Source organism: Diorhabda carinulata, chromosome 2, assembly GCF_026250575.1.
Source record: "Diorhabda carinulata isolate Delta chromosome 2, icDioCari1.1, whole genome shotgun sequence".
Taxonomy (NCBI): domain Eukaryota; kingdom Metazoa; phylum Arthropoda; class Insecta; order Coleoptera; family Chrysomelidae; genus Diorhabda; species Diorhabda carinulata.
In genome coordinates, this window is record NC_079461.1 from 2,573,300 (window position 1) to 2,600,586 (window position 27,287).

The 27,287-nt window shown below is 32.8% G+C and overlaps 2 protein-coding genes across 3 annotated transcripts; one reads left to right on the top strand and one right to left on the bottom strand.

The window, feature by feature from the left end:
• Positions 1–481: 481 nt before the first annotated feature.
• Positions 482–27,213, bottom strand: LOC130904044 (laminin subunit gamma-1-like). Of its 2 annotated transcripts, XM_057816549.1 has the most exons (15): positions 27,139–27,213; positions 26,234–26,634; positions 20,434–20,695; positions 19,080–19,197; positions 18,341–18,524; positions 10,812–11,121; positions 7,503–7,764; positions 6,863–7,442; positions 6,572–6,800; positions 6,312–6,521; positions 5,865–6,167; positions 4,183–4,474; positions 2,878–4,127; positions 2,337–2,707; positions 482–1,012 (listed from the first exon to the last, which is right to left on the bottom strand). In XM_057816549.1, the coding sequence occupies exons 2-15, from the start codon at positions 26,348–26,350 to the stop codon at positions 671–673; spliced, it is 4,830 nt and encodes a 1,609-aa protein (XP_057672532.1). In that variant the 5' UTR covers positions 26,351–26,634; positions 27,139–27,213; the 3' UTR covers positions 482–670. The 2 variants fall into 2 exon arrangements, with proteins under 2 accessions (XP_057672532.1, XP_057672531.1); XM_057816548.1 differs by lacking the exon at positions 27,139–27,213 and having other exon boundaries at positions 26,234–26,685.
• Positions 16,511–17,034, top strand: LOC130904045 (dynein light chain Tctex-type-like). The gene has a single exon (XM_057816550.1). The coding sequence runs from the start codon at positions 16,530–16,532 to the stop codon at positions 16,917–16,919; it is 390 nt and encodes a 129-aa protein (XP_057672533.1). The 5' UTR covers positions 16,511–16,529; the 3' UTR covers positions 16,920–17,034.
• Positions 27,214–27,287: the final 74 nt, after the last annotated feature.

A 27,287-nucleotide genomic window follows, 5' to 3' on the forward strand; every position in this document is an offset into this window, starting at 1 on the left:
TTTATCTGATTTCTTTTCTATTGTGTTAAGGTTTTGGTAGGGGTGGAATAATGAGGGATAAGAAGTCTCGTTAATCCTTCAGGTATAAGGGAAAACCCAAACAAAATACCTGTAGCACTCAGTCGGAAGGTTAATATAGGATCAACATTAAAGTTGCAGAGTTTCCCAAACTTTTCTGTGCGTAGATCAAAGAGGAATGAAATTTTGGGAAACAATTATAGTTTATGTATGTTTTTTTTTCTTTATAGACACGTTAACAAGTAGTTACAACTGCTAGAGACATCTGGGGTTCGCTTTTTTCAGTAGTGTTAATGACATTTTCATTTTTATCATTTTTATAGTAGTTTTTTGTTCAATTGATGGCTTAACTATATGGAATCTGTATATAAACAGGTCAAAATGGTACCATGGGAATTAGTATTAGAAAAATATTTACATAATTACCACTTTTATCCAAATACTTCAAAGAAAAAAATCCAAATCTTCGATTAAATTTTATTATTAAAACATGAAACGTACACGACTGTATAAAACTTAAAAAAATATAAGTATGAATCTTAAATCGGAACATTATTTTCAATATTCAGTTCTATGTACAGTAAATAGGAAATAAATAGAAAAATAAGAACATTTTCTTTGGTATCTTTTTAGTGAAAACATCAGCAATCATCTATGGTTCCAACTCTAAATTTCTAAAACATCCTTCGGGTAACGCGTGTACTATAGCTTCAATATTATCGACATCATCTTGCAATTTTTTTATATCGATTTTATATTGTTCGATTAAATCGGCTTGTTCTTGATGTTCCTTTTGTAGATTCGCCAATTTTTCGTCGAGTTTCGATTCTTGCAACTGAAATTCCGTTTGCTGGATGACTTCTTCTAAACGGTTTATTTCTGTATCGTTAATATCAGGAGAATTCGCTAATTCCGCCATTATATTTTCGACATTTTGCAGCAGCTCTGTAACTTTCTTAGATGTTTCATCAGTTTCTTTTCCAGCACTACCAACCTGAAACAATTCGTAAGATACAACAAGAAAATGAATTAACCATTAAATTAATCACCACCCTTTCTCATTCTCATAACAAATATTGAATTATCTACTACAGATAGTAAGAGAAATGGTTTAACTCATATCATCCAGATATCTAATTCTTAATAATCACAAATGCCCCAAATACATAGCAACAGAAAATTTTATTCGAGAAACGTCTAAAATCATATTAATAGAGACAATTCGTCATAACGGAGTCCAATCAATGCTGAGGAACCAGTTATTATTGAAGATGTCCTCTACAAAAAGAAGGAGGTTCAAACATTTTTTCTTCCACAAGCCCAAGAAACTTAAATCACACGAAATGAAATTGGAATAATTTATATTCTAAAAAACCCATTATCAAATTCAAATTTATATTATTATTAACTGTTTTAGCAGCTTTGTTATTAAAGTTACTACAAAACATGTAGAGGAATCTGGACGTGTTGACCAGACCATCAAGAAATCAACCAAGGTCATGCATAAAGATTCCATTATGATGTCAATGTTGAGACCATGCAGCTCCTTGATAGAAAGATTCAAGAGAATCGATCCTTTTGAGTAACTTTAGTGTTTTTAGTACAAAAGCAGAGTTTATGTGTAATCCATACTATGAAAGCTGATAAGTATACCTTAAATTCGAACTCCATTAGATTAGATGAGAATTAAATTACTCATTGGTCACTGTAGACTAGATTTTAATGTGATAAATGCCTTATGGGCGTTAAATTGTAGTTCTAGAAACGCTTGCAATCTATTGAATGCTTTATTATGACCTCATATTATTGAAAAGATGATAATTAACAACATTAATCAGTTTCTATTAAAAATAATTGACTATGAACTTTTCTGTTATTAAAAATCTGAAGTAATTTTCAAAACCCTTGGACTGTTATTTTCTATTTTACAGTGAACACCTTTATATTTTTAGAACAACTTTTAAAATGTTCAATATAATCTTTTTTCTTCGAGTTTATTATGTTTTAGAATATGCATCGACAAATGTGTAGGACTTAATTCTAATGATAACAATATTCTAATAATGAAAATATTTACAAACAAAACACAAAATAGTCATTTCTAAACCTATTAACACGTTGACTGCTAACTAAATAAAACTTTTTCCAAAGCTTACATTTTCTATTCCTTTCGTTGATAACTTTGTATTTTTAATGATTTAAATAAAATTACAGAAATTGCCCGGGCGAGTCAACGTGCATTAAATCGATGTAATTTTCAATTTAGTCAAGTGTTTCAATTTCTTATTTAAAAACTGATTTCATTAAGCAAAACTAACCTTCTCCTTTGCCTCATTTATAAACGACCCATTTGTCGAAGCATAACCCAGATATCCATTGAGTGTTTTATTTGTTTCAACGACTTTTTCACTCATCAGCTCGGCATCTTCTGTCAAAATTGTGGTATTTCTGAGCAACTGTCCTGCTTCCTGCTTGATCTTTTCGGCAACGTTTGAAGCATTCTTGGCTAAACCATCAGCTTGTACAGCTTTCACCAAAGCTGAATTGGCGTTTTGTGTGGCGTCTTTTAAAGCTTGTTGATCTTCGTAGGTTTTATTGGAAGCTTCTATGATGATAGCTTCAATGTTTTTAATCGTTGAAAGCGCTTCGTCTGCTTCTTGTCTACTCTTCTGGGTTTCTGAGTCGAAATCTACAGAAACGGTTGATCAAATAAATACAAGATAATTTCAATGAAATATTTTTCCTCTATAATGTAATGTCTTTAAAAAATATTTTAATTCGTATATCCTGGGCGGATTGAAATACAAATCTAATTATAAGTAAAGTATTAATTTTTATTATCAAATAAAAGCGTCATACCTTTTAGATCATTATAAATGCTTTCAGTGTCGTTCAATATTTTCTTCCATCTGTCAATAGAATTATCAGTTCGTTCCTTGGTGGCATGAATGTCGTTAAGTAATTCGTCGGTAATCGATTGTTGTTCGTACGCGGTTTCCAATAAACTCCTCGCAATATTCGATTTTTCTTCGACATTTTTCCTCATTTCTTGGCTGTCTCTGAATAAAGCTTCACTTTCATTTCGCAACTTGTAAGCACGGTCGCGTAAATCGTCAGATCTGAATTTTAATTCTGGAATATCGATTGTAGGAACTTCTAAATTCTTAACTTCGTTAAGTAAAGTCAAAGCGTCGTTTTTCGCAATTAAAGATTTCGAAGCTACTTCACTTGTCCATTCTTTAGTTCTATTTAATTTATTTTCGAGATCTAATATTTCGTGTTTCAATTTTCTAGCTTTATCGCTGACATCCGATTGATCACTAGTTGCATTTTTAGCTGTTAGATAGGCTTCTATCGATTTGTTTTTAGCTTCAGCTGCAGTATCAGTAATTTTTTTAGCTTTTTCGTCCAATTGTTCGGCTATCTCTCTAGCTTCGTGTGCTATTTCAGTCATTTTTTCCGATTGCTGTCCGGCTTTCTTTGAGCTTTCTATAGCGTGATCTAGAGCTTCTTTAGCTTGGGAATCGAAAGTACTAGTGATTTCCGATAATCTCATTTCGCCTTCTTCTAAATTAGTTTCAATATGATCCAAATTCATTTCAGTTATGTGACTTTTTTCTCTAAAAAGAAAAAGAGTTTCGTCTATTTCCGATAGAGTTCGTGAAATTTCTTTTTCCCTTTCCCTAATATCGTGCACTTGTTGAATGGCGCTGTGATCTCCAGTGATATTTTTTACTTTTTCATACGTGTTACTAATATTTGTTCTTAATTTTTCCAATTCTTCTGGAAATTCGTCGTCTGCTATCACAGTCGGTCTTCTTTCTATTTCATCGAGTATATCATTTAATCTTTCCAGTTTATTTTCGTGCGTTCTATAAGCATCTCGCACTAAATTATAACAGTCTGGACAATCTATGCAGCCTCTTTTTCTATCATACTTATTTTCTTTGCATCTATCACATCTTCTTCCTTCTACATTGTCTAAACAAGGACATTGTCCAAATGGATCACATTGGAGGTCTTTGGAACCAATAGAATCACAATCGCAGTCTTTACAACCTTCTACAGAAAAACCATATTTTCTAGCTTCGCAATGATCACACCTCAAACTAAAAACAATTACCTGTAACGTAAAAAAATAATACGTATATACGGGATGTTTACCCTGTTACGCCTGGTCTGCAGTAACATTGTCCTGTTAGAAGATCGCAGGTTTGGTTATAAGATCCTATTGAATCGCAATTACAAGCGTGACATCCTTCTCCACTCATTATATTGTAATATCCGTCTTCGCAACGATCACAATTTAGACCGACAACGTGAGGTTTACAAGAACAAGTTCCAGTAGTTTGGTCACAATCGGGTGCTCCAGATTTCTCAGCAACAGTCCCGACTGGATAACAGGTACAAGGTTTACAGTCGCCTTTGGGAAGAACCACGGCGTTACCATAGAAACCTACGAAAGGAAATCTAATTATTTATAATATTTATCTATGTTCTTAAGTTGACTTGTACTGTTTAGTTAATTAGTTTTAGTACGAATAATTAATAATGAAGAGAAGAAGAGGAAGGTGTCAAAAAAGATGCTAGAATTGATTGTAAATCAACAAAACTGAAATTGTAAAAACAACTAAGAAAAATCTACTAAAAATGAAATTAGTTTAAATACTAATGATAATCAGTTAACCTAGAGTGCTTAATACATAGGTTCGCATTTGTAGGTTAAGTTTTTAATTTCAACTAATGTATTGTTTATCATAACTTCAAGTAAATCTTTTTTTTATTCTTGTAGTTTTTCTTGCGCTTCTTACAGATTTTTATATTTATATAGATATATGTTACATTATAGTTGTGAAGTTTTCTTAGAACTTTCTAGTTTTTCTGAATAATAAAGTGACTAGAAGTTAGTCTTATTTACTGGTTCCAAAATAAAGTTTGGAAATAGGAAAATTCAACCTAACAACAATTATTCCATTCTGAAATGAAGTCATCAACTTAAGTAGAGCAAAAGTACGAAAAAATGTATAAAATACGAGGATGGTCCCAGAAGTACCTGGTCCAACAAAGAAAACACAAAAAATTTAGAAAAAAATATATTTTTAATAAGAATCGTCAAGCTCCTCAAAATATCCAGTAACTACCGAGATCACCTCTTTATTGTTACACCTCTTTATTGTTAGAGACATTTGTTCAAGCCTGTGGACAAAAAATAACCCGAAGTGGCTAAATCTGGTAAATATGGTGCACGAAGCAGCAATTCAAACTTTAATTCATTAATTTTGGCTATTGCAATGAACGATGTGGGAGCTGGTGCAATTGTCTTGATGTGGCGGTTTTTCTTCATTTCTTTGCTCAAACATTCCAAGAAGTTAGCATAATACTCTACGCTACGAGGATGGTCCAAGAAGTACCTGGACTCACCCAAAAACTGTCGCCATGACCTTACCTGCAGATGGGACTGCATCTAAAATAGAATTTAGTCAAGCTTTTATATTATTTGGACTAATTTTTTCCGTGTTTACAAATTAACTGAAAACGTTCACTATTGATGGCTGCCAAATAAATATTGAACATATTTTCTGATACTGTGTTATTTTTCAAGCAATTATCACCATCTCTAGGTCTGACCAGGTATTTCTGGGACAATCCTCTTAGATTAAAGACTTTCTGTTCTTGTATGTTTGCACTCTTTCATTTATTTTTAGTATCGTTTTGTCAACTTTCTTATTAATATGATAAAATGAATTTTGGTAAAAATATGTTTGTATTAAAAATTTTGTCATTGTAAACTACATCAACAATAAACCCATATATAGGAAACAGAGCTGAAATTAGATAGTAATCACCTGGTAAGCATTCTTGGCACTGTACTCCACCAGTATTGTATATACATCTAAGACATTCCCCACTTGTGGTATTACAATTTCCAATAGCATTAAGATCTATGTTTTTGTTACATTCACATTCTCTACATGGAGATCTTGGCCCATATCTTCCTGTGGGATCCCCATAGTAACCATCTGAACAAAGATCGCATTTATGACCTGTATATCCCGTAGGACATTCTGTACACATTGTCATATCGTCATCAATTTGTATACATGCTCCACCTTCTGGACAACCGCAAGGTTTGCAATCGTTTTTGGTACCTACAAAAGGTGATAGAATAAATACGGGGTCAATGAAAATGAACTATACAGGGTATTTTAAAATTAATGCTCGATCTAATAGAACAAATGGCGCTTTTGTAAATTATGATAAACAAGTTAAATTTTGCTTATTTATTTACTCACCTCCTAGAGCGTTTCCATAATAACCTCTGGCACAAAACTCGCAGTTTTCTCCAGCGGTATTATGAGAGCAAATACATCGACCCGTTTCGGAATCGCAGATTTCAGCGTGATTGTTACAATCGCATGGAACGCAAGGCATAAACGAACCTCCCAATGCTGGTTCGTGTCTGAATCCCGGAGCGCAAGATTCACAGAATTGTCCAACGTAACCTTGAAGAAAAAATATTTAAATACTGTTTCTATATTAAATAAAAACAAACCTGTTGGACAAGCGCAAGATTCTACCCATAAAGCAGGTTTTCCAGCCACTCCTCTAGAAGCAGTTTCTAATTTAACTTCATCTAAGAATCCAACTCCTTCAGGTGCATAGGTACCTTTGATTTTTATGGCTGTTAGATTGGTCAAAATTGAAATGAAAGACCTTGAAGGGAGTCGTGGTTGCCAACCGTAATCGGGGTGTTCGTGAAGACGGAATTTATAGACTTGACTCTAATAAAAATTAAATAATTATACCTAATAATAATTGAATCGTTCATGATTAATATTCATACCTGCATATTAGGTACTGGATTCTTTTGTGCGAAAATGGTATTAGTAACGGACGTTCCTGAGCCTTCTAATATAATATCTGTCGCAGTTGGAACGACTCTATTATCCCCAATCCTTAATGTAAATTCCAACAGTTGATTGTAAGAAGTTCTTTGATCTCCTAAAAATCTATTTGGAGCCACGAAATAAACAGCTTCATCACCAGTTGTATGAACACCAATACTTTGACTGATAGGTTCGTATTTAACCTCGATTTTCCTATGATATTCATCTTCAGCTGTCCATTTCTCATTTCCTCTGAAGAATGAAGATGCAACTATATACCGGAAGAACTGGGATGCGGAGCTGCATTGTGCGGAATGACCGTAGCAAAAACACGGGGTACATCCAAATTCGTTTTCTTCGTCCAAATTGAAAAAACCCGGTTTGCAATCGTTACATTGTTTTCCTTCGACGTTATCTTTACATTGACAAATTCCCGTATTGGCGTCACATCTCGGTTCGTTACGAAATGAACCAGCTGGATGACAACCGCAAGTTTTACATCCCAATGAAGAGAAATCGTAAAAGTTTTCTTCGCATCTGAAATAAAGAAATGTTTCGCTGGAAAATGAATTATCACATTTGTTAATTTTACTTTACCTATCGCATTTTTCTCCAGTAACGCCTGGTTTACACTGACATTTTCCTTCCGCATTACACTGAAGGTTTCTTGAACCAATAGAGTTGCATTGACAAGGTATACAGTATCCATCTTCTCTCATGTAAAAATTTTCCTTACATCTCTCACAATTAGCGCCATCTCTATTGGCAATGCAATCGAGACAGTGTCCTCCGTGGCCAGTTTGTTCATATAACTTTTGGTCGAAGAAACATCTGTTTGAGTAACCGTTACAGTTACATTCTGCAAAAAAATATCAAAATAAAACAAAGAAAATATAGTTTTTCTGTAGAAGTTCAAATATTTCATGGTTCGGTAATGTTATATTGGTTATTGGTAACAGAAAACTTGTCACTGTCACTTGTCACTTGTCATTGTTGATATTATTGTAATGACATCTTCACCTGGGTTTTTCAAAACTATCGACAACAAATATGGCACTAATAAAGGTCAAATAAAAGATCGAAAACGTTGGAATTTTAATAATACTCTTGGACAATCAATAGAAGACTACTTTTATCATCATGATACGTTAAAAGATTGAGGCGGATTTTGTCACTCTCTAACCAGGAGACCATTGAAGTGTTCATTGGACATTCTACTGTTGACACAAGATACCAGAAATGGGTACTGACAACGAACAAACATTGCACAGTGTCAAACAGAAGAAGAGTCGAACGAGCATCTGCTCTGTAGGTGTCCTTGACGAAAAAATAATGTCGGATGCTGGATAGTCTCGAAGAAATGGTATAATTAGAAATATGAAAACTTAATTCTGATTTGGCAATGCTTTAAAACAAGCTTTAAGAGGTAATGAGATGAGTGGATTGTTAGGTAATTAACCAAGTTCATAAATTGTGGAAAATGGCACAATAGGCTTCAGGCTTCCAAGTGAATTACGATCAATTTCGGTTGATGTTGCTCGTACCAACCTAACCTAACCTAACCACAATTTACTGTAAGTCCTAGATTTTTTTCTCATTTTAATGCCCAATCACTCGTTGTCTCTTCTCCTATCGCTCATTTCGTTCAGGTCTATTCTATTTTCTTATTTTTGTGTCTTACTACTCCAAATCTTAAAGTTTATGTTTGCGTTATTATTTTCATCGTTTTTCCTCTGAATTCTAGAGCCTAGATCATTTTTTATTATTGTAACAAATGATTCCATCATCATCTTATATGATATCTACCATTTTCCTTTAATACGGATGCGTGTATTACACGGCGATGATTCACTAAGAGAAAGCAATTCTACCATTTCCTCTACAAATTTTTCGAAGACTTTTTATAAAACTAGAAGTTCTTTTATTCAATAATTATATGGATAGATGTTTCCCCTTTTTACCCACCGAATCTGTTGGTCTCTATCAACTAGTTTGAGTTTCTTTCTATCCTCAACAATAACCTGTTGAAATCTCCGTGTAGATTTTATAATTTTATAATAGTTTAAACTACATTGAACGAAAAGGCCTTGATCTCCAAAAAGGTATTTAGGTCCATTTTATTGCTGGTCTATCAGCAAATTTTCCTTTTCTACAATAAGTGATCGGTTGAAACATCTCTTATTATTAAATGAGAATTTTATGTGAGTTTAGTTCCCATACATTTCACAAACTAATTAATGGATCTCTTAAAATCCAAGAGACTTTATAGATGCTCGCAACAGATAGAACTCGCCGTGAACCGTGCCATAAATATATAAAACATCGCTTGCGTGGGTTGAACCACACGATGTTATTTTACTGTTGAAAATATTAAGCATTATATCATTTTTTTCTGTTTTGGTCGTGAAATGGGAAAACTTTGATCAAAAATGCATACAGAGGGGTACAAATTATGACAATTTTGTTTGTATGCACAGATTTTTCAATAATCACTTTATTGAGAACAAATTTGATCAAATTTGAAAGAATTAAAATCAACGAAATCATATTTTAAAAACAGTACGAAATATTGTCAAAATGCAGAGTTCAAACTTTTATCGTCAGACGGCGTATTGCTTGTCCGAAGATCCAAAATCAAATTTTATTTTGTTAAAACTACCGAATTGTACCGAAACGTTAGAATTTATTTTTAAAATTTGTTATCAAATCTCGTCGCCATTTCCATCACGAGGCAAATCCAGATGAAATTGTCTATACAAAACTTGTATTTCGAAGAGCCGATGACGATTGGGAACACTCCTTTCAGGGTTTCGAAGGGTTTATCAACATTCTGCTTGAACTTCAAAAAGAAATGATGACCGTGTTTTGAAAAAGGAGCATAATTTTTTGAATTAAAGCGCTGCAGTTAAATATATTTTTTCCCGTGTAAAATAAAAATTCTTCAACGAAAAAATAAATAGTAGATATAGTTACTTGACATTTTTTTATTGCAAAGCTCGATACATAAAATGTAAGATAATTAAGAGAGACCTCTAAAATAACTCTTTCCCTATAAGTTTGACGTGCCATCCTATATATTTTTGTTATTCTTGATATAAATAATTAATTAAGTTAAAAAGTGTCCAAATTTACTCACTTGATCCCGTGTACCAAGGGCTGATACCATCCCAAGTAGAAAAGCACATATTCAAGTAAACCACGACAAATAAACTAGACAACCACATTGTTATTTTTCAAATTAGTGTTTTTTCATTATTTTTTTATTAATTATAAACGCTATATAGTGAAAATGAAATATTTTATTTATATCAGATACCAACAAAACGTTTTCGAGTTTGTTACAAGAGGAGCCGTCAAGAAATGATAAACTAAAAGAACCAGCGTGGGACTATGTAGGTAAACTCGATAGGTGGAAATCAACTTCTTGGAGTGGTTTATAAACAGTAATGCACCGATGCAGACACCATACCACACCTCTTATTATTAACTTTTAAATTCAAATCACCCTTTGTTGATAATTTCACGCAGATAATGATCAAATATACGTGGTAATGAAAAGTATTTATAAAACAGAATTAGGAAACACAAAAAATTAAAATCTCGACAAAAATTGATGAGATGTAAACACAAAATGAGTTGTAGGAATAAGAATACAAAAATTTCCTTCAGAAAAAAGTCTTTTTTTGTTATTAGAACTCCACCAGCTCAATAATTAAGAAATAGTTTAAAAGCGTCATCTATTGAGCAAGTTACAAATCCATCGGCTCAATCAATGCATTAATAAGTCCGATTGTCAATTCAATTGATCGTTATGAGACATCTAGAACTTCAATATCGTTAATTTTATCGTTAGCAACAGATTTTTCAAAGTTGTAAATGACTAATTAAACGAAAAATGTGACTTACGTTTACATTCATGCGCGTTTTGAGCAGTCGCCCTTCCCCAGGGAGCATCATTATAAAACGGCAGACATTCGTTACAATCTGATCCTGCGGTGTTATGTTCACATTTGCAAACTCTTCGTTTTGATCCGTCTACTCCCGAGGATGTTATACATTCCGAAGCGTGACCGTTGCATTTACATCTTGCTCCAACGGCTATATCAGATATGGCGTAAAAGTAGGATTTCAATACTTGGTAGTCTCCGAATACTTCGTCGCCAAATGTATTCAAACGATCCAATGTGATCATTATTTCCGTTGCTGTCACCCATTCCTGTAACAAAAAGATTTTGTGGAAGATATTTTTTAGCAATTTATTTATAAAGAGTTGGTGCCAGGTAAAATATGAATCTTTCAACTCCCCTCAAGATTCGTGTTAGATGGTTTGGAATAACGTCAACATAAATTTACTTCCTAATGTGTTTTTGTTCTCCTAATAATAATTTCGTCTACGATCACACGCGATCACAAAACTTTTAAAAAATAATAATATCGGTTATAAAGGAAATATTTTTTTCAATAGGGACTGTACTGTACTGTACTTACAGAACGTAACCTTAATCGATTTGTACTGTCAAAAAAGGTGACAGATTACTTTCTCTCGGTTTTTCTGTTTTGTTGTATAACAGGCATACAGAAATCATAAAAAAATATTCAAAAACTGATAGAAATGATAGTTGAGTCTGTATTTAAAAGTATTTTTAAAAACTGAAGCGAAGAAAAAAATTTTGAGCCATGACATGCACATCAGGAGATTCACAAGACCAATTCCCGACATTTAATGACTTAATTGTAAAATTAATATCTCGTTTCTATTTCGAGATATCGATACTTAAAGTCATAACCAAACGTTAGTTCGAGATTCGCTTTATAGAACAGATGGCGTTCAATACTTCGAGACGAGTACGATTTCCGTGACGCCAGGATTTGTAAACGAAAAATATCTCGTTTCTATTTCGAGATATCGATACTTAAAGTCACAACCAAACGTTAGTTCGAGATTCGCTTTATAGAACAGATGGCGTTCAATACTTCGAGACGAGTACGATTTCCGTGACGCCAGGATTTGTAAATGAAGAGTATCTCGTTTCTATTTCGAGATATCGATACTTAAAGTCACAACCAAACGTTAATTCAAGATTCGGTTTATAGAACAGATGACGTTCAATACTTCGAGACGAGTACGATTTCCGTGACGCCAGGATTTGTAAATGAAGAGTATCTCGTTTCTATTTCGAGATATCGATACTTAAAGTCACAACCAAACGTTAATTCAAGATTCGGTTTATAGAACAGATGACGTTCAATACTTCGAGACGAGTACGATTTCCGTGACGCCAGGATTTGTAAACGAAAAATATCTCGTTTCTATTTCGAGATATCGATACTTAAAGTCACAACCAAACGTTAGTTCGAGATTCGCTTTATAGAACAGATGGCGTTCAATACTTCGAGACGAGTACGATTTCCGTGACGCCAGGATTTGTAAATGAAGAGTATCTCGTTTCTATTTCGAGATATCGATACTTAAAGTCACAACCAAACGTTAGTTCGAGATTCGGTTTATAGAACAGATGGCGTTCAATACTTCGACACAAGTACGATTTCCGTGGCGCCAGGATTTGTAAATGAAGAGTATCTCGTTTCTATTTCGAGATATCGATACTTAAAGTCACAACCAAACGTTAGTTCGAGATTCGGTTTATAGAACAGATGGCGTTCAATACTTCGAGACGAGTACGATTTCCGTGACGCCAGGATTTGTAAACGAAAAATATCTCGTTTCTATTTCGAGATATCGATACTTAAAGTCACAACCAAACGTTAGTTCGAGATTCGCTTTATAGAACAGATGGCGTTCAATACTTCGAGACGAGTACGATTTCCGTGACGCCAGGATTTGTAAATGAAGAGTATCTCGTTTCTATTTCGAGATATCGATACTTAAAGTCACAACCAAACGTTAGTTCGAGATTCGGTTTATAGAACAGATGGCGTTCAATACTTCGACACAAGTACGATTTCCGTGGCGCCAGGGTTTCTAAATGAAAAATATCTCGTTTCGATTTCGAGATATTGATACTTAAAGTCACAACCAAAAGTTAGTTCAAGATTCGGTTTATAGAACGTATTGACGTTTAGGGCTATGGACGTAACCGTACGAGAAGGAATTTCAGTGTCGATGCTCCAAGAAAGATAATAGAATAAACAAGTTGTAGGGTCGTCCCGGTGATATGGTTCTTTGAAGGCCATTAGAGACCATAATTTTAAGGTTATTTACAATCATTGGTAGTTGAATAAGGTACAGAGAGCTTGATGTTTGGTGGCTACCTCGCTAAAGATGTAAATGGGGAGATGTTCAGAGTAGACATCTGTGAAGGTTTTGTTCGGTAGTAAAATGAGGCTAAAATGGATTTGGGGTTGCTAGAGTCGCACAACAATTGAGGAAAGAAATTGCCGATAAAAATTTTCTCATTGTTATAGTTCTAAATGGATCGTTCACAATATCGCTTAGAAGAACGAAGGTTAGTTGGTTTTGAAGAACGCAAATAACTTTTTTTGTTTGTATAAAGATTTTAACAATGTCACTCAGTATATTGTACTTACAAATTCATATCATTATCACGCTTTGTTAAAGCGCTAAAGCAAAACCCTTTCTGCGTGTTTGTAATTATAGCGATTTAATACGAATACTGAGAACAATATTTTACTAAAACTTCCACCAAAATTTCAAAAACGTTGGGTAGATATTGAAATCTATTAAATTTTCTACTCCTCATTTTATTAGGTGCACACGAAACTTCTATTATTGCAGCACATTGCGTGTTTCGCCCTCAGTTTGATATCAACTGTGAAACTAGACATTTTCCAAATAACAGTGAATTGAAAAAAGTGATAAAAGAAAAACTCAGGTACATATTCACAAATTCTGCAGTCATTTCGTGAAAAGTATATTGTTTTTTTTTTGTATTTGTATCTAATACATATTCAATTATCTATTTTAGTATATTAACAACAAACTTGGTAATATTTCTATTCTTCTTTTTTATTGTTAAACCACAATTAGGTAATCTAAGAAAACAGCTTATCTAAGTCAAAATGACGGCTGTGGGGTAAACAATCGACTTTCTAGTATGTACCCGTGTGAGTTTTTACGGTAATTCAATAGTTTTGAATTGTTTTTTTTTATTTTTTTAGTGATAAGAGGAGGAATCCATAAATTCTTTTAAAGTCAGTGAATTTAATACAGCTGAAACTGAATATTTTCACAGTTTCTTCAGTTTGTCTGCAAGTAAGGCTTCAAGCAATTCACATAATTCAGATTTTTTTTGCAAATTTATTTCCACCGTTGCGTAAAGTTAAAATGACGGCTGTGGGGTAAACAATCGACTTTCTGGTTTGTGCCCGTATTAGCTTTTTGATTTTTTTCCGGTAATTCGTTTGTTTTGATTTGTTTCTTTTTTATTGGATGGTGTTAAAAGGAGGAATTCATAGATACTTTTAAGTCTAGTGAAATTAATACAGCTGATACCGAATATTTTCCCAGTTTTTTAGTCTGTTTGCTAGTAAGGTTTCAAGGAATTCACAAAATTCATATTTTTTTTTGGAATTTTATTTCAACTGTTGCGTAATGTTAAAATGACGGCTGTGGGGTAAACAATCGACTTTCTAGTATGTACCCGTGTGATTTTTTACGGTAATTCAATAGTTTTGAATTGTTTTTTCGATTTTTTAGTGATAAGAGGAGGAATCCATAAATTCTTTTAAAATCAGTGAATTTAATACAGCTGAAACTGAATATTTTCACAGTTTCTTCAGTTTGTCTGCAAGTAAGGCTTCAAGCAATTCACATAATTCAGATTTTTTTTGCAAATTTATTTCCACCGTTGCGTAATGTTAAAATGACGGCTGTGGGGTAAACAATCGACTTTCTGGTTTGTGCCCGTATTAGCTTTTTGATTTTTTTCCGGTAATTCGTTTGTTTTGATTTGTTTCTTTTTTATTGGATGGTGTTAAAAGGAGGAATTCATAGATACTTTTAAGTCTAGTGAAATTAATACAGCTGATACCGAATATTTTCCCAGTTTTTTAGTCTGTTTGCTAGTAAGGTTTCAAGGAATTCACAAAATTCATATTTTTTTTTGGAATTTTATTTCAACTGTTGCGTAATGTTAAAATGACGGCTGTGGGGTAAACAATCGACTTTCTAGTATGTACCCGTGTGATTTTTTACGGTAATTCAATAGTTTTGAATTGTTTTTTCGATTTTTTAGTGATAAGAGGAGGAATCCATAACTCCTTTTAAAATCAGTGAATTTAATACAGCTGAAACTGAATATTTTCACAGTTTCTTCAGTTTGTCTGCAAGTAAGGCTTCAAGCAATTCACATAATTCAGATTTTTTTTGCAAATTTATTTCCACCGTTGCGTAATGTTAAAATGACGGCTGTGGGGTAAACAATCGACTTTCTAGTATGTACCCGTGTGATTTTTTACGGTAATTCAATAGTTTTGAATTGTTTTTTCGATTTTTTAGTGATAAGAGGAGGAATCCATAACTCCTTTTAAAATCAGTGAATTTAATACAGCTGAAACTGAATATTTTCACAGTTTCTTCAGTTTGTCTGCAAGTAAGGCTTCAAGCAATTCACATAATTCAGATTTTTTTTGCAAATTTATTTCCACCGTTGCGTAATGTTAAAATGACGGCTGTGGGGTAAACAATCGACTTTCTGGTTTGTGCCCGTATTAGCTTTTTGATTTTTTTCCGGTAATTCGTTTGTTTTGATTTGTTTCTTTTTTATTGGATGGTGTTAAAAGGAGGAATTCATAGATACTTTTAAGTCTAGTGAAATTAATACAGCTGATACCGAATATTTTCGCAGTTTTTTTAGTGTGTTTGCTAGTAAAGTTTCAAGCAATTCAAAAAATTCTGATTTTTTTTTGGAAATTTATTTCCACCGTTGCGTAATGTTAAAATGACGGCTGTGGGGTAAACAATCGACTTTCTGGTTTGTGCCCGTGTTAGCTTTTTGATTTTTTTCCGGTAATTCGGTTGTTTCGAATCGTTTCTTTTAGATTTGATGGTGTTAAAAAGAGGACTTCATAGATACTTTCAAGATCAGTAAAGTACAACTTGAAGATTTAGCTGAAATTTACCTCTTTTCATTAGATGAAAGAAGCTTTAGTCAAAATCCTGATGAGCATTTCCCACAAGTTTTACCTACATTAAGCACAACACAGCATAGTCGAAAAAAGCCACATTTCCAAAAGTTAATTTTGCACTTCTTTAAGTAGCAACTTTTTAAGAAGCCCTTTCGCAATGAATCTGGAAAATATAACTTCACAAACCATATAGAAACTTATGGTAAAAGCATTTGTTTACCCCACGGCGGTCATTTTTAAACAGACATTCGTTGTTCGCCACGGTAATCTCTTTATCTGTATTTCGAGAAGAGTCGCTACCAATGACAGATAAATTTGTCCAATAGATTTCCTTGACTATAATATTAAGTTCTTAATGCGAACAAAATAATTTTCCTTTCATATGTGTGTTGAAATAGGAAAAAAACCATTATTTGGTAATTTTTAAAAAAATATATTTATGATAATTAAAAGCCTATTGCTAAACTACATCCATTACATTTTAGGTCTAACTCTAAACCAAGAAATCTAGTCAGTATGTTTGGTAATCAAAATTATCTGTCATCGAACCGAAACTGTCGAAATTCGATTAAGAAAATGGATGATGAAGAGAATCAGTTTATTGTCGAGGATGTTAGTAAATTGGTTAAAGATACAATAGAAAATGTTTTGAGTGACGCAACTTATGTACCGGAGAAAGTAAATCAATGGAGTGCTACTGTTTCAGAACAATGTCTTTCGGCTCTAAGTAAAACGAAGAAGATGTTTAAATATGTTGTGACTTGTTCGATCATGCAAAAAACTGGAGCCGGTTTGCATACAGCTAGTTCTTGTTATTGGGACAGCGCTACCGATGGTACATGTACCGTTAGATGGGAAAATAACACCATGTACTGCGTAGTAACTGTTTTCGGTTTGGCTATATAAATAAAAAATTATCTATACTAGCAGTGGGGTGTCGAATTTGGAAAAAATTCAAAGTGATGTCGTGTAAAATCAGTTGGATATGACGTAATATATTCTTAGTCTTTCATTGATTAAATTCATTGTACTGGATATTCAACTAAAAACGCTTTATCACATAAACTATTATTCGTAGACAAAAGAGATTGTGTAGAACGTTTTTAGATTTTGAATGTGGTCACCAGGAGGATCTTAAACTTTTGAAGTGATTTTCTTTAGTGAATTTAACATATTTAAACTTAAACGTATTGATAAAAATAAAGCACCGAGGGAAGATTTCAATGTTTTGACAATATTAAACAACTAAACACCTTGATCCTTGTTTTCCCATTACGATTGATGTACTTCCAAAACAAGCGATTCGATCGCTTCAACCGCTTCTTCGGTTAACCTCGTAATTTTGACTATTCAAAAACGATAATATTTGAACTGATGTCTGACAGCTCGCGTTGTCGTGATGGAGAATGATTCGTCTTCTGCGATTGATTTTTTCGGCAAACAAATATTAGTGTACCAATCAGATTTGACAGTTCTATGTTTCTGCAATAGAATGGTGGCGATATCCACCGAAAAAACGGGCGATTATTTGCTTTGAAATGCCTCATGCGCGAACAACTTTTGTTAGATTCGTCTCCACTGGCAAGATCTGTAAAAAACTCAAACGACACTCGTATGTCAACACCTCTTGAGTACGTTTATTATTAAAAATGTCAGATTTGACATAATCACATCAGTGTTGCCATATATCAAAACTTAAGTAGCAGACCTCGTATGATTGTTCAAATTTCGTTCTGTTATCTTTCATACAGGGAAAAATAAAAAAAAATGAAAAATTAACTTATATTTAGTACATCCCGTGGAATTAATCTCTTACTATTAAGATATAGTAATGAATAATTAAAGGAAATATTCATAAGAGATATGGCAACATCGTAATATTTATAACCATTCATTTATTCACTCCCCAGTGTGTTCTAAATGAAAGCTTTTCGTTGTTTTTTCCACTTCTGTTTATTATAAACAAAGAAGTAACTAAAATGGTTAAATAGAGAATGAAGAATAAATTTCGTTAAACTTTAGTCGTGTCCGTAATACGTTCATATGATAAGAAATTGTAAAAATGGATTTATTATTTGATTCTCTAGTCAAAAATGTCATCATATTCAAATTACTGCCACAATTAAGACGCCAAACTTTCTTGACTCAAGGTGAAGTATTTATTTTGGTAACTCTTTTCAATTTAAACACAAATTTGACTTCGCTACGGGATTTAAAATTCAATCTAAGTAAAAGTATAAGGAATTGATAACATAATTATATATGTTAACATAAAAATCGCACTCAACACTTCCACACCTGATATTTTCTGATGAAACTCTTTTTACCTGAAGTTCGGGACTGGAATCAAAATTATAAGCAGACGGCCGACCTTCTAGTGTACCAAAAGCAATGTTACCGTCAGTCAACGGAGAAATGTCGGAATATTCCGAAGTACAAAGGGCCCTCGTCTCTTCCCCCTTGGTGGTATGGGTCATGTCAGGTAAGCCGTAAGTGTCTCGACAAGAAGCACTAAAAAGAAGCAGGTTATTAATCAGAAATATTATTCTAGAGTTAAATGTTCACATAATTATTAGTCGAAAAGTTGTATAATAAATTAAAAATGAAATTAATCAGCCACATTATCCGTAGTTAAAATTCAAATACCAGTGGCGTAGGCAACCTAATTCGGATTAATGTCAAATTTTTATAGTAATTCATTGAGACGATTTGTCCGCTTTGGTCGCTATGGAAATATCATTGTTGCCAACATGAATAACGTCTAGCTCAATAAAACTATTATCAGGGGCAATCAGGAAGCTTTTTAGACGTCTGGTGTTTGTAAACCCATCGATAAACTTTCCTTTTGCTTTTGATGGTTGTATGAAACTTGTATTCATTGTATATGACTTGTCTAAGTACATTTTTCGATATTGTTTCTCAACTTATGTTAGGAGAATTCTTCATTGAATTGGAAAGCGTAACGCAGAGGTTGAATTAGTCACGTGGTAGAATGGTTCTGTATTCAGTAGGCCTAAGCACTAACAATAAATACTTTTGTAAACCAATTAGAAAAATTTATCGTACCTGTAATACTGAAATGGTATCCAGGGACCATCACTAGTTACTTTTTTCGAGATATAAAAACTTTCTGGCCTGGGAGAGTTGAAGATCAATCTAACGTACGTGATATCGAACGTTTTATCTGCAAAAAAAAATAGTAAATCAAAAATAATGTTTGCAAATTCTTATCGGTTTGGTATCATAATAGAAACACGCTAATTTGCCGTTGTCGAGATCGCAGAATCCATTTATCGAAGTCACAGATGTAGGAAATAACTATTTCCGGATGTATCAATAATTAGATTCTTTTTGAACTGGATTTATGAATCACAAAAAATGGCATTTCCTTTTGATTAAAACTATATCGCATTTCATCGACTTATACCTAATTAAGATAATCTAAAGCAAACCTAACCTTATCGCAGCTAAAGTACATCTAGCCCAATCGAATGCACATAAAATTTTGATAAATAAAAGCAGGAATAACAATTATTTTCGACTTTTTCTTACTGTACGTCATTTCCCTCTGCAGCCAAGCCCTTATCTTCCAAAAACAGGCGTCACCAAAATAAAACCTTTTAACTCATGAATCCAATACGAAAAATCGAACAAGAAGTCAATTTCCGTGACTCGATAAATGGATTCTACGACCTCAAAAACGCTAAACAAAAACCCGGATAAATATGGAAATATGACATTTTATTTAACAAACAGTTTTTTATTTGCAGTATAAAATTTTCTATTAGTTTGTTATAGAAATCGCGAATTCAAAAATGAATCGCTCACTCACGCAAAAACAACATCATTAAGCACAACCCATGCAGAGGAAAATAGTCCTATATCAGGGCCAAAATCAACAGAAACGTATATTAATTATTCCTCATCTATCAAAACGAAAAAAAACCCAAACAAGAATTTTTTTCTCGTAGGTTTCATGCTGAATTATACAGTTCCCTGTAAAGTACGTTGATGTAAAAAGCGCCATCTTGAAATATTGCATAAAAAACTAAACCCTTAAAAGGAAACGATCTAAAAAAGGCGATCTCGTCGGTAAGTATAAATTCATTTCACTCTTATTGTCGTCGGTATTTTCTTTACAATTCAATATGAATATTAATAATAATGAATCAAATTGTTCACTTTTCCTAATCGGGAAAGAAAAAACGCTTTCAGAGTACAAGACAACTGGGTGCATGGAAAAAAGTTTAATAACATGTAAACGTTTTGTAAGTTAATGGGCTGACGAATTGTTGTTTTAGTTTTTTATCAAAAAGATCTAGTGGCGCTTTAGTCGAACTCAATTCCGTGTACTCAACCCATGAAAAACCGTCTAACCCAAATCCTGTCGATTTGGAGCGGATTATATCTGGCAACTTACCAAATTTTAGCGTTAAGTTGACTTGATTCGGCCACTGGATACCTTCGTACATAGTTTCTGACTGCCACCATGTTGAATAATCCGTGATGTAATCTGTAAGGTACCTTGGGTCGTGTTCTCCCGGATGACAAATTTCACAAGATTTTCTGATTCCGTTAACGCCTGTTTGAACGCAGTATTCCATATCTCCGTTTTGTCCGCAGGTGTTTGTTGCTTCCATAACGACGCCGAAAGCTGCATTCTCGAATTCGGGTATGCATCTCTGGAATAAATAGTAGATCAAGAATTTGACACCACAAAATACGACGAAATTACCATGTATTTGCGCATGTTTGTGAATAAAGAAATTACAAATTTTGTAGTAAAGTTTAGAACAAGAAATGTGCAGAATATAAAGTGCAGTCAATAAAATTTGTGATACGTAATCTTTTGGATCAAAAGCGCATTCGAATAAACATTTCATAAACCTTATTGACGTGGTTCAAGCAAAATGAGACAGATTTTTTGAAATAGATAAAACCAGGATCCTTCACACTTCCAAAACGAAACAAAAACGGTCAAAAAAGTGGTCGGAATAGTAATGGAAATCGTTTTTTATGAGATTGTGTTCATCGACTATCTTTCTTGTTCTTTCGGAAATGTATTCATCATCCATTACCTCCATCTTTTCCTGTCCTCTCCATCATTTGATTTATTGTTCGTTTCCTTTGTTTTTACATATCTGCTATTTGTCCCTTCCATATTTTTCTTGTTCTGTCCCTTTTCCTTCTTCCTATAGTTCTCTCGTTCCATATTCGTTTTTTTAAATCTATCTTGTTCCATCCTTAGATAAAACCAACGACTTTTTGATGTTTTTTAGAGTAACCAACTCAATTGGACGACCAGAACGTTCATCATCATCGGTGTTTGTACTACCACGTTTAAATTCAGCAAACCAATAACAAATGGTTCTTTTAAAGCCATTGCTTAGCTTGTACAGCATTTTTTATCAAGAAGCAATGAGAAATCAACCCACTAAATCGTTTTGAATCCATTGTTTTGAAAATAACGAAAGTAGCTTCACTTAAATCGCTGTCACCACTTTTAAAAAGGTATTTTTTGTTTAAATAAATGTAGAAATTGTACAAAAGCGTCCGTAAATGATAAAAAAACGTCGTTTCCAAAAACCATATCTTCTCATGCCATGGCAAAAATTTTTACGGATTGGATTTCGAATTGGTTAGACCCTCACCGACTTTTTCCTGTGTCCTAACCTCAAAATTCCAATTGTAGGAGAGAAAGTTCCATCAGACGAAGAGAAAGACGGTGAAAAATAATTGGGAGAGTTAAAAAAGTTTTTTTCCGACATCTATATGTACGAGGTAGTATCTAAATGTTTGATACAGAATAAAGATTATGGACAAAGGGATGGTTTGAAAAATGTTCACTAATCTTTCATCTTTTGGTAATATGATATTTTCGAATTATTTACGATTGTAAAAGTTATTTTAGGCTATTTTTATGTACAATAAAGCATAAAACGAACAATAAAATCTTTAACGCATTAAATACATAATTATGAACATCGGGAGCGCGTTCTTTACATTATATAATACGACCGAAGTCTTGTTCCAAATGTAAAACACATGTGCATCTATTTTGAAATATCCTTTGTCGTTTCTGGTCCGTTTTCCCACAAACAAAACACAACATTCGGGCAGGTACATAAAGATAAATAATTACTCATTTTTTGAAACTAGTTTCCTGTATCCAAAAACAAATTTTGCAGGAAACAAAATTAGATGATTATCATTCAAAAGTTTTTATAATTATTTTTGAGAAATTAAATTGTTTCTTCTCAAATATTTCATCTTTGGTTTGGAAAATTTGCAGCAACCGATTTCACGAAGTGAAACCTAACTTAATCTAAAGGCCGCTTGACATGAAGCAAGACAACTTGCAAGAAATTGCACGCAATTTTTTGGAAGATGAAAATATTGCATAGACGAATATTGCATGCTGCTCAAAATTACGCAAGTAATACTACAAGAAAAAGTAAACAATTTCCTAACCTCAAATATTATTTTATATCTTGTGGTCAGACAGTTTTTGCTTTTGGAGACTGATGGTCGGAAAGAGCACCTAGGCGATGGTGGGCCAAGCACTGGCAAGATAGAATAAGGGAAAGGAAGTCCAGGAAACATACAAAATTATATTTGGGAATCGATGAAGAAATAGAAAAACTCATTTCTTCCTAGAATTGCAACTTACACGCAATGAAAATGGCGCCAGACTAATAACGTTGCAGGTGCATGAAACAAACATCTGAACTTCATCTATGTATACTTTTCATCGAGAAATATTGCGTCTTGCATTGCATTGCACGTTGTATAGCGTCATGTCGAGCAGCCTTAACACCTGTGACACTTTTTAATTAACCGAATTTAAAACGCCTTTATGAAACGGTGGGTCAAATAATTAGTTTGGCCTAATTTCCATCCCCCAAAACAAAGGCAACCAAGCCACGGTTTGTAAGACGTAGACAAATTGTAGTCCCTTCAGAGTACAGAATAAGTAGAAGTGAAGCCTCAAGAATTATTTGAGCGGAAATTAAATCCCAAAATTATAGTAGAAAACGAGGTGAACCAGAAAATATGAATATGAAAAAAATGATTCATTCAAGCATAAAATATTGAACTTAAGACTTTGATAGTTAACAATGACGATCTTTATAAAACTACTGTTATAACTCGTGACGATTTTTCATCCGTTAAAATAATAATACGCCAACTTGGAACAGGAAAAATTCAGGTAAACGAAAAGGTAGTCCGAATACATAATATAACTAGTAACCAGTCCAGACCAAACCAGACCAGACCAGATCCACTTTGTAAAGTAGGAAAATCTACAAGCCTACAATTTTTTAATCCTTTGAGAAAGGTTAGTTTACAAAACCTAAATTCACAATTTTTATTGGAAAATAATTGTTGTTACAGAAATGGAAACAAGTAGTAGTTAGATAATTGTAGACAAAAAGATATAAATATTGAATCTAATCTTTCACTCTAAATATTTTCGGGAAATTAGATTTATTGATTGACTAATGTCTGCGTAAATAATATACGTGTGGGATCTAAATATCCTAATACAGACCTGGTATAGAAATCACTAAACGTCTTTATAGTATGTAGATTTTCTGTTATGTCAGCTTCTGTATCGTATCCTTTAATTTATTCTCATTTGATAAAGATGTCTGCACAACTCACGACTTTTAATGTGAGATCATTATTCAAACCGACTATAACAATGAATGCATGTAAATCCCCGATTATATCCGTGATGATGGAATCAGAATTAAGGCTGGAAGCTGTGTATCTTCACCTTATTTTTGTAATATTGTTGTACAAAATGGAAGAAAAAAGCAGGTGAATTTAACACATTCTTAGTTTAGATTAATTGAGGCCAGGGGCGGCTTATGACCAATGGTTAACAATACGCAACTTTTACAGGGACAACCTGTACAATCTAAAGATAGCAAAAATTAATTTTTTAATCGATTTTTTAATAAAAACGTACTCTTTTTAACTGGATAATATTTATGATTTATGAGATATGTAGATTTTTAGATCGTTGTACATGCCAAGAATAATTAATTCAGTTTATTTTTTGCAAATATTGTTTCTTTTGAAGTAGATTGTCAAACCGAAGGAACCAATTATTGATGGAATACTAATGTTGCGAAAAAAAATCGAAAATCTCAGTATAATATCAAACTACAGAATTGAAAAAACAAATGATAGAATTTTTAGTATATTTAGTGATAAAAGCATCAAATTTATATCTAATAAAAGACGTTCGCGCAATTGCAGAATAATTCTAAAATCGACTTAGCAATAATAATGTTTAGAAAACAGCTTTTCATTATTAAATTCAGTCAAAAATTTTCATCGTGTATTCTTCAAATTAAAACATAAAGTTGCATCTTAAGTAATTTTAAAACCACATTTAAAACCTTCCTTAAGAAACATTCTCAGAGGAATTGGGCCATTCTTAGAGCTCTCCATTTTCTCCTATTGTTTATCTTGTGTTTCAACATAGATTTTTTCACGTCTTTTCCCACTGGGTCTTTCTGTCTTATTCTCGATCTTTCTTATTGAATTCATTCATTCATTCATCAAATATTCTTTCTAGCATTTTTTCCGACTTTTCACTGTTTCAAAACTTGTTATTTTTATGGTGGCTGATTGTCGCTATTTCTACGTTTTTTTTTTCAATTTTCTACCATGTGGTTAGGTTATGCCACCACTATCTGCCCGGATGTTTTTATTATTTTTAGAAAATAAATAAAGTGCTAAAGCCAACACTGTAAACCACAATCATATGTCAATGGTCTTTGAGTTTATATTCCAGAAACTTCGTACATTCACCAATTCTTTTAGTAATATCTAATTTTAGAGAGTGTATGTTTACTGAATAAGATTAACAGTTTGTTGAGAATATCAAACTTTATTGAACTTCCAAGTAACTATGTTTTAAGGCAGTTATTAATGTCTGGAATCTTTAACTATTATTATTGATTCAATACCTTCGCTTTAACAAAAGGTTTCCACACAGTTAGGCATAGATTATTCAGACTATGTATTCTAAATCGTTCCAACAGGAGTTGAAACGAGTCAAAAGCCAATAAAAAAACGATTGAATACAAGGCAAAAATATATTAACTATATGCTAAGATAATGAGTTTGAAAGATGAACGATTAGTGACTAAATAATTTGATACGTGGAAATCGTATAAAACGCCTGATTATGATTTAAAACTATATAAAAAAGTTGACTAATTAACAATCTTTTGCATGTATACAATCCCTACTCTGTTCCAAGCTCAGTATGTGTAAATTTTTGTTCTCTACAAATGAATTTGGTTCATTAGTTTTAAAGCCAAAAAAATATGAAGTTTAAAAGAATATAGTAAAACCTTTGCAGTGTGGGCGTTCTAATATTTTTTATTCTTCCAATCCCATACTATTTTATTAAGAAAAATTTTTAATTAACTTCCTTGATGAGTTTCGATTTAATAACCACAGATTTTTAAGCCCCGTTCACGAACTATGAATCTATTTTACATTTAAAACCTGATTAAGCAAAAGACTCAATCAAATTATTTATACATTTATTATTTGTTCTTGATTTTAGGTCTCTAATCTGTTTTAAAATTAGTTTGTTTTTGATAATTTTTAAAAGAAAGATAAGTTTTGGCATTTAGATGCATTAATATATCAAAAGGTCTAAGAAATTAAAGAAATTTAAATTATTTTACAAAAAAATCTTTATTATAGAATATCTTAAATGCAAAATAGAACGTATGAAAACTATGTTAATTTTTAATTTAATCATGTACTGTACGCGAAATTTTAAGTCAATATGTTGATTCAAAGTTGTAAAAATTTCATTAGAAAATTCCATCTAAACAAAGAAACAAACATACAAACTAACAGAGTAAATCAAATGTGGAAAAAAGACTAGAAAGTGCGTTAAATAAAACTTCAAATCCCTACAACTTGTCCTATAAAACAAGTTTCAAACATCAAAAAGATAACTAATTTTTGAAAATAATGGTTCAAGATTTCAATGGATCCCTTCTACAATAATTTTAATAAAATTTCGGAAACGTTTGACATCAAATAAAATTGTAAAAATATTGTGAATACTGGATTTCTTGATTTTACAATTTTCTAATTGAAATTGAATAATAGGAAAAAATAAAAATGATCTGATTGATTTAATTACTAGTTGAATGATATTGTTAAATATTATAAATCACCTGAGGTCTATTAAAAGTGTCGTAGCATGGTGTTCCTCCACGCCCGATAGCCGGGGTTTGTTGTGCCTCACACGAAATTACCACCAACAATAAACAAAAAGTGCTTAAAATCCACATTTTGATAACACAAAAAAAACTACTTCACCAACCACGATTCTTATACAACATTCCTATTTTATCCACCGGATGAATAAAATACGAAAAAGAAATAAATTCTTTTTCTTAAACGGCCCTATTCATGAGTTCACGAACGCGCATTACCAGCTGAGCCTACCTTCTAAGTCTTGGCCCTACTACTGGGCTACCCGGCAACTAACACTCAGACTCGCAATTCGATCACTGAACGCACAGATGCTGTGAAGCGAATGGAGAGTTCTTTGAAAGATCCAGATGCTAGGAGCCTGTCGAGAATTGAGATAAAAACTAAATAAACGCAAACATTAGTCTTTGTATGGTGGGTACAGGTACGGACTTGGAATCATTTAAAACCATACGTTATAGCCATAGAAAATAAAGAAATATAATGGAGGAAACTGTATATTCAATGTTGCTTTATTACAATAGCGGATTTAGAGACTATTTCATGGAGGAGGATTGATTATATATATAACTTTTCAGATGAATCAAATTGAATCAGTTATAGTCTATTTTTTTGAATGAGAAAGTAATAAAACCTAATTACTAATCCAAAACTTATTTTAAATATATTTTCTGACTCGACAGACTTCGTACTGCCTCAATCGATAAATAAAAAACCTAAACTTTTGTATAAAATTAACTTGAAACAAACGAAACGATTCCTTTTTTTATTGAAACAAATATAAAAAAATGCTCGGTATGAATGAAGTTTTATTTTTTATACTGGCTATTTATAAGGTTTCAATTTGATATTGACAGACACACACAGTTATTTTAAAGCTTTTACTACGCGCGAACACGCGACGTATAACTGCAAGTTGATTCCGTGGACTTCCAACGACTGGCCTTGCGATTTATTTATGGTTATCGCAAATGCCAGACGTACCGGAAACTGTAAACGTTCAAAATCGAATGG

What these genes read in the sequence shown, in the direction of transcription:
- LOC130904044 (XM_057816549.1), bottom strand. Translation starts at nt 26,350, where the DNA reads ATGTGGATTTTAAGCACTTTTTGTTTATTGTTGGTGGTAATTTCGTGT. An exon ending in ACTGGAGAAAAATGCGATAG is followed by an intron (nt 7,443 to 7,502) that starts GTAAAGTAAAAT and finishes TCTTTATTTCAG; the next exon opens with ATGCGAAGAAAACTTTTACG. An exon ending in CATTTATAATGATCTAAAAG is followed by an intron (nt 2,708 to 2,877) that starts GTATGACGCTTT and finishes CCGTTTCTGTAG; the next exon opens with ATTTCGACTCAGAAACCCAG.
- LOC130904045 (XM_057816550.1), top strand. Translation starts at nt 16,530, where the DNA reads ATGTTTGGTAATCAAAATTATCTGTCATCGAACCGAAACTGTCGAAAT.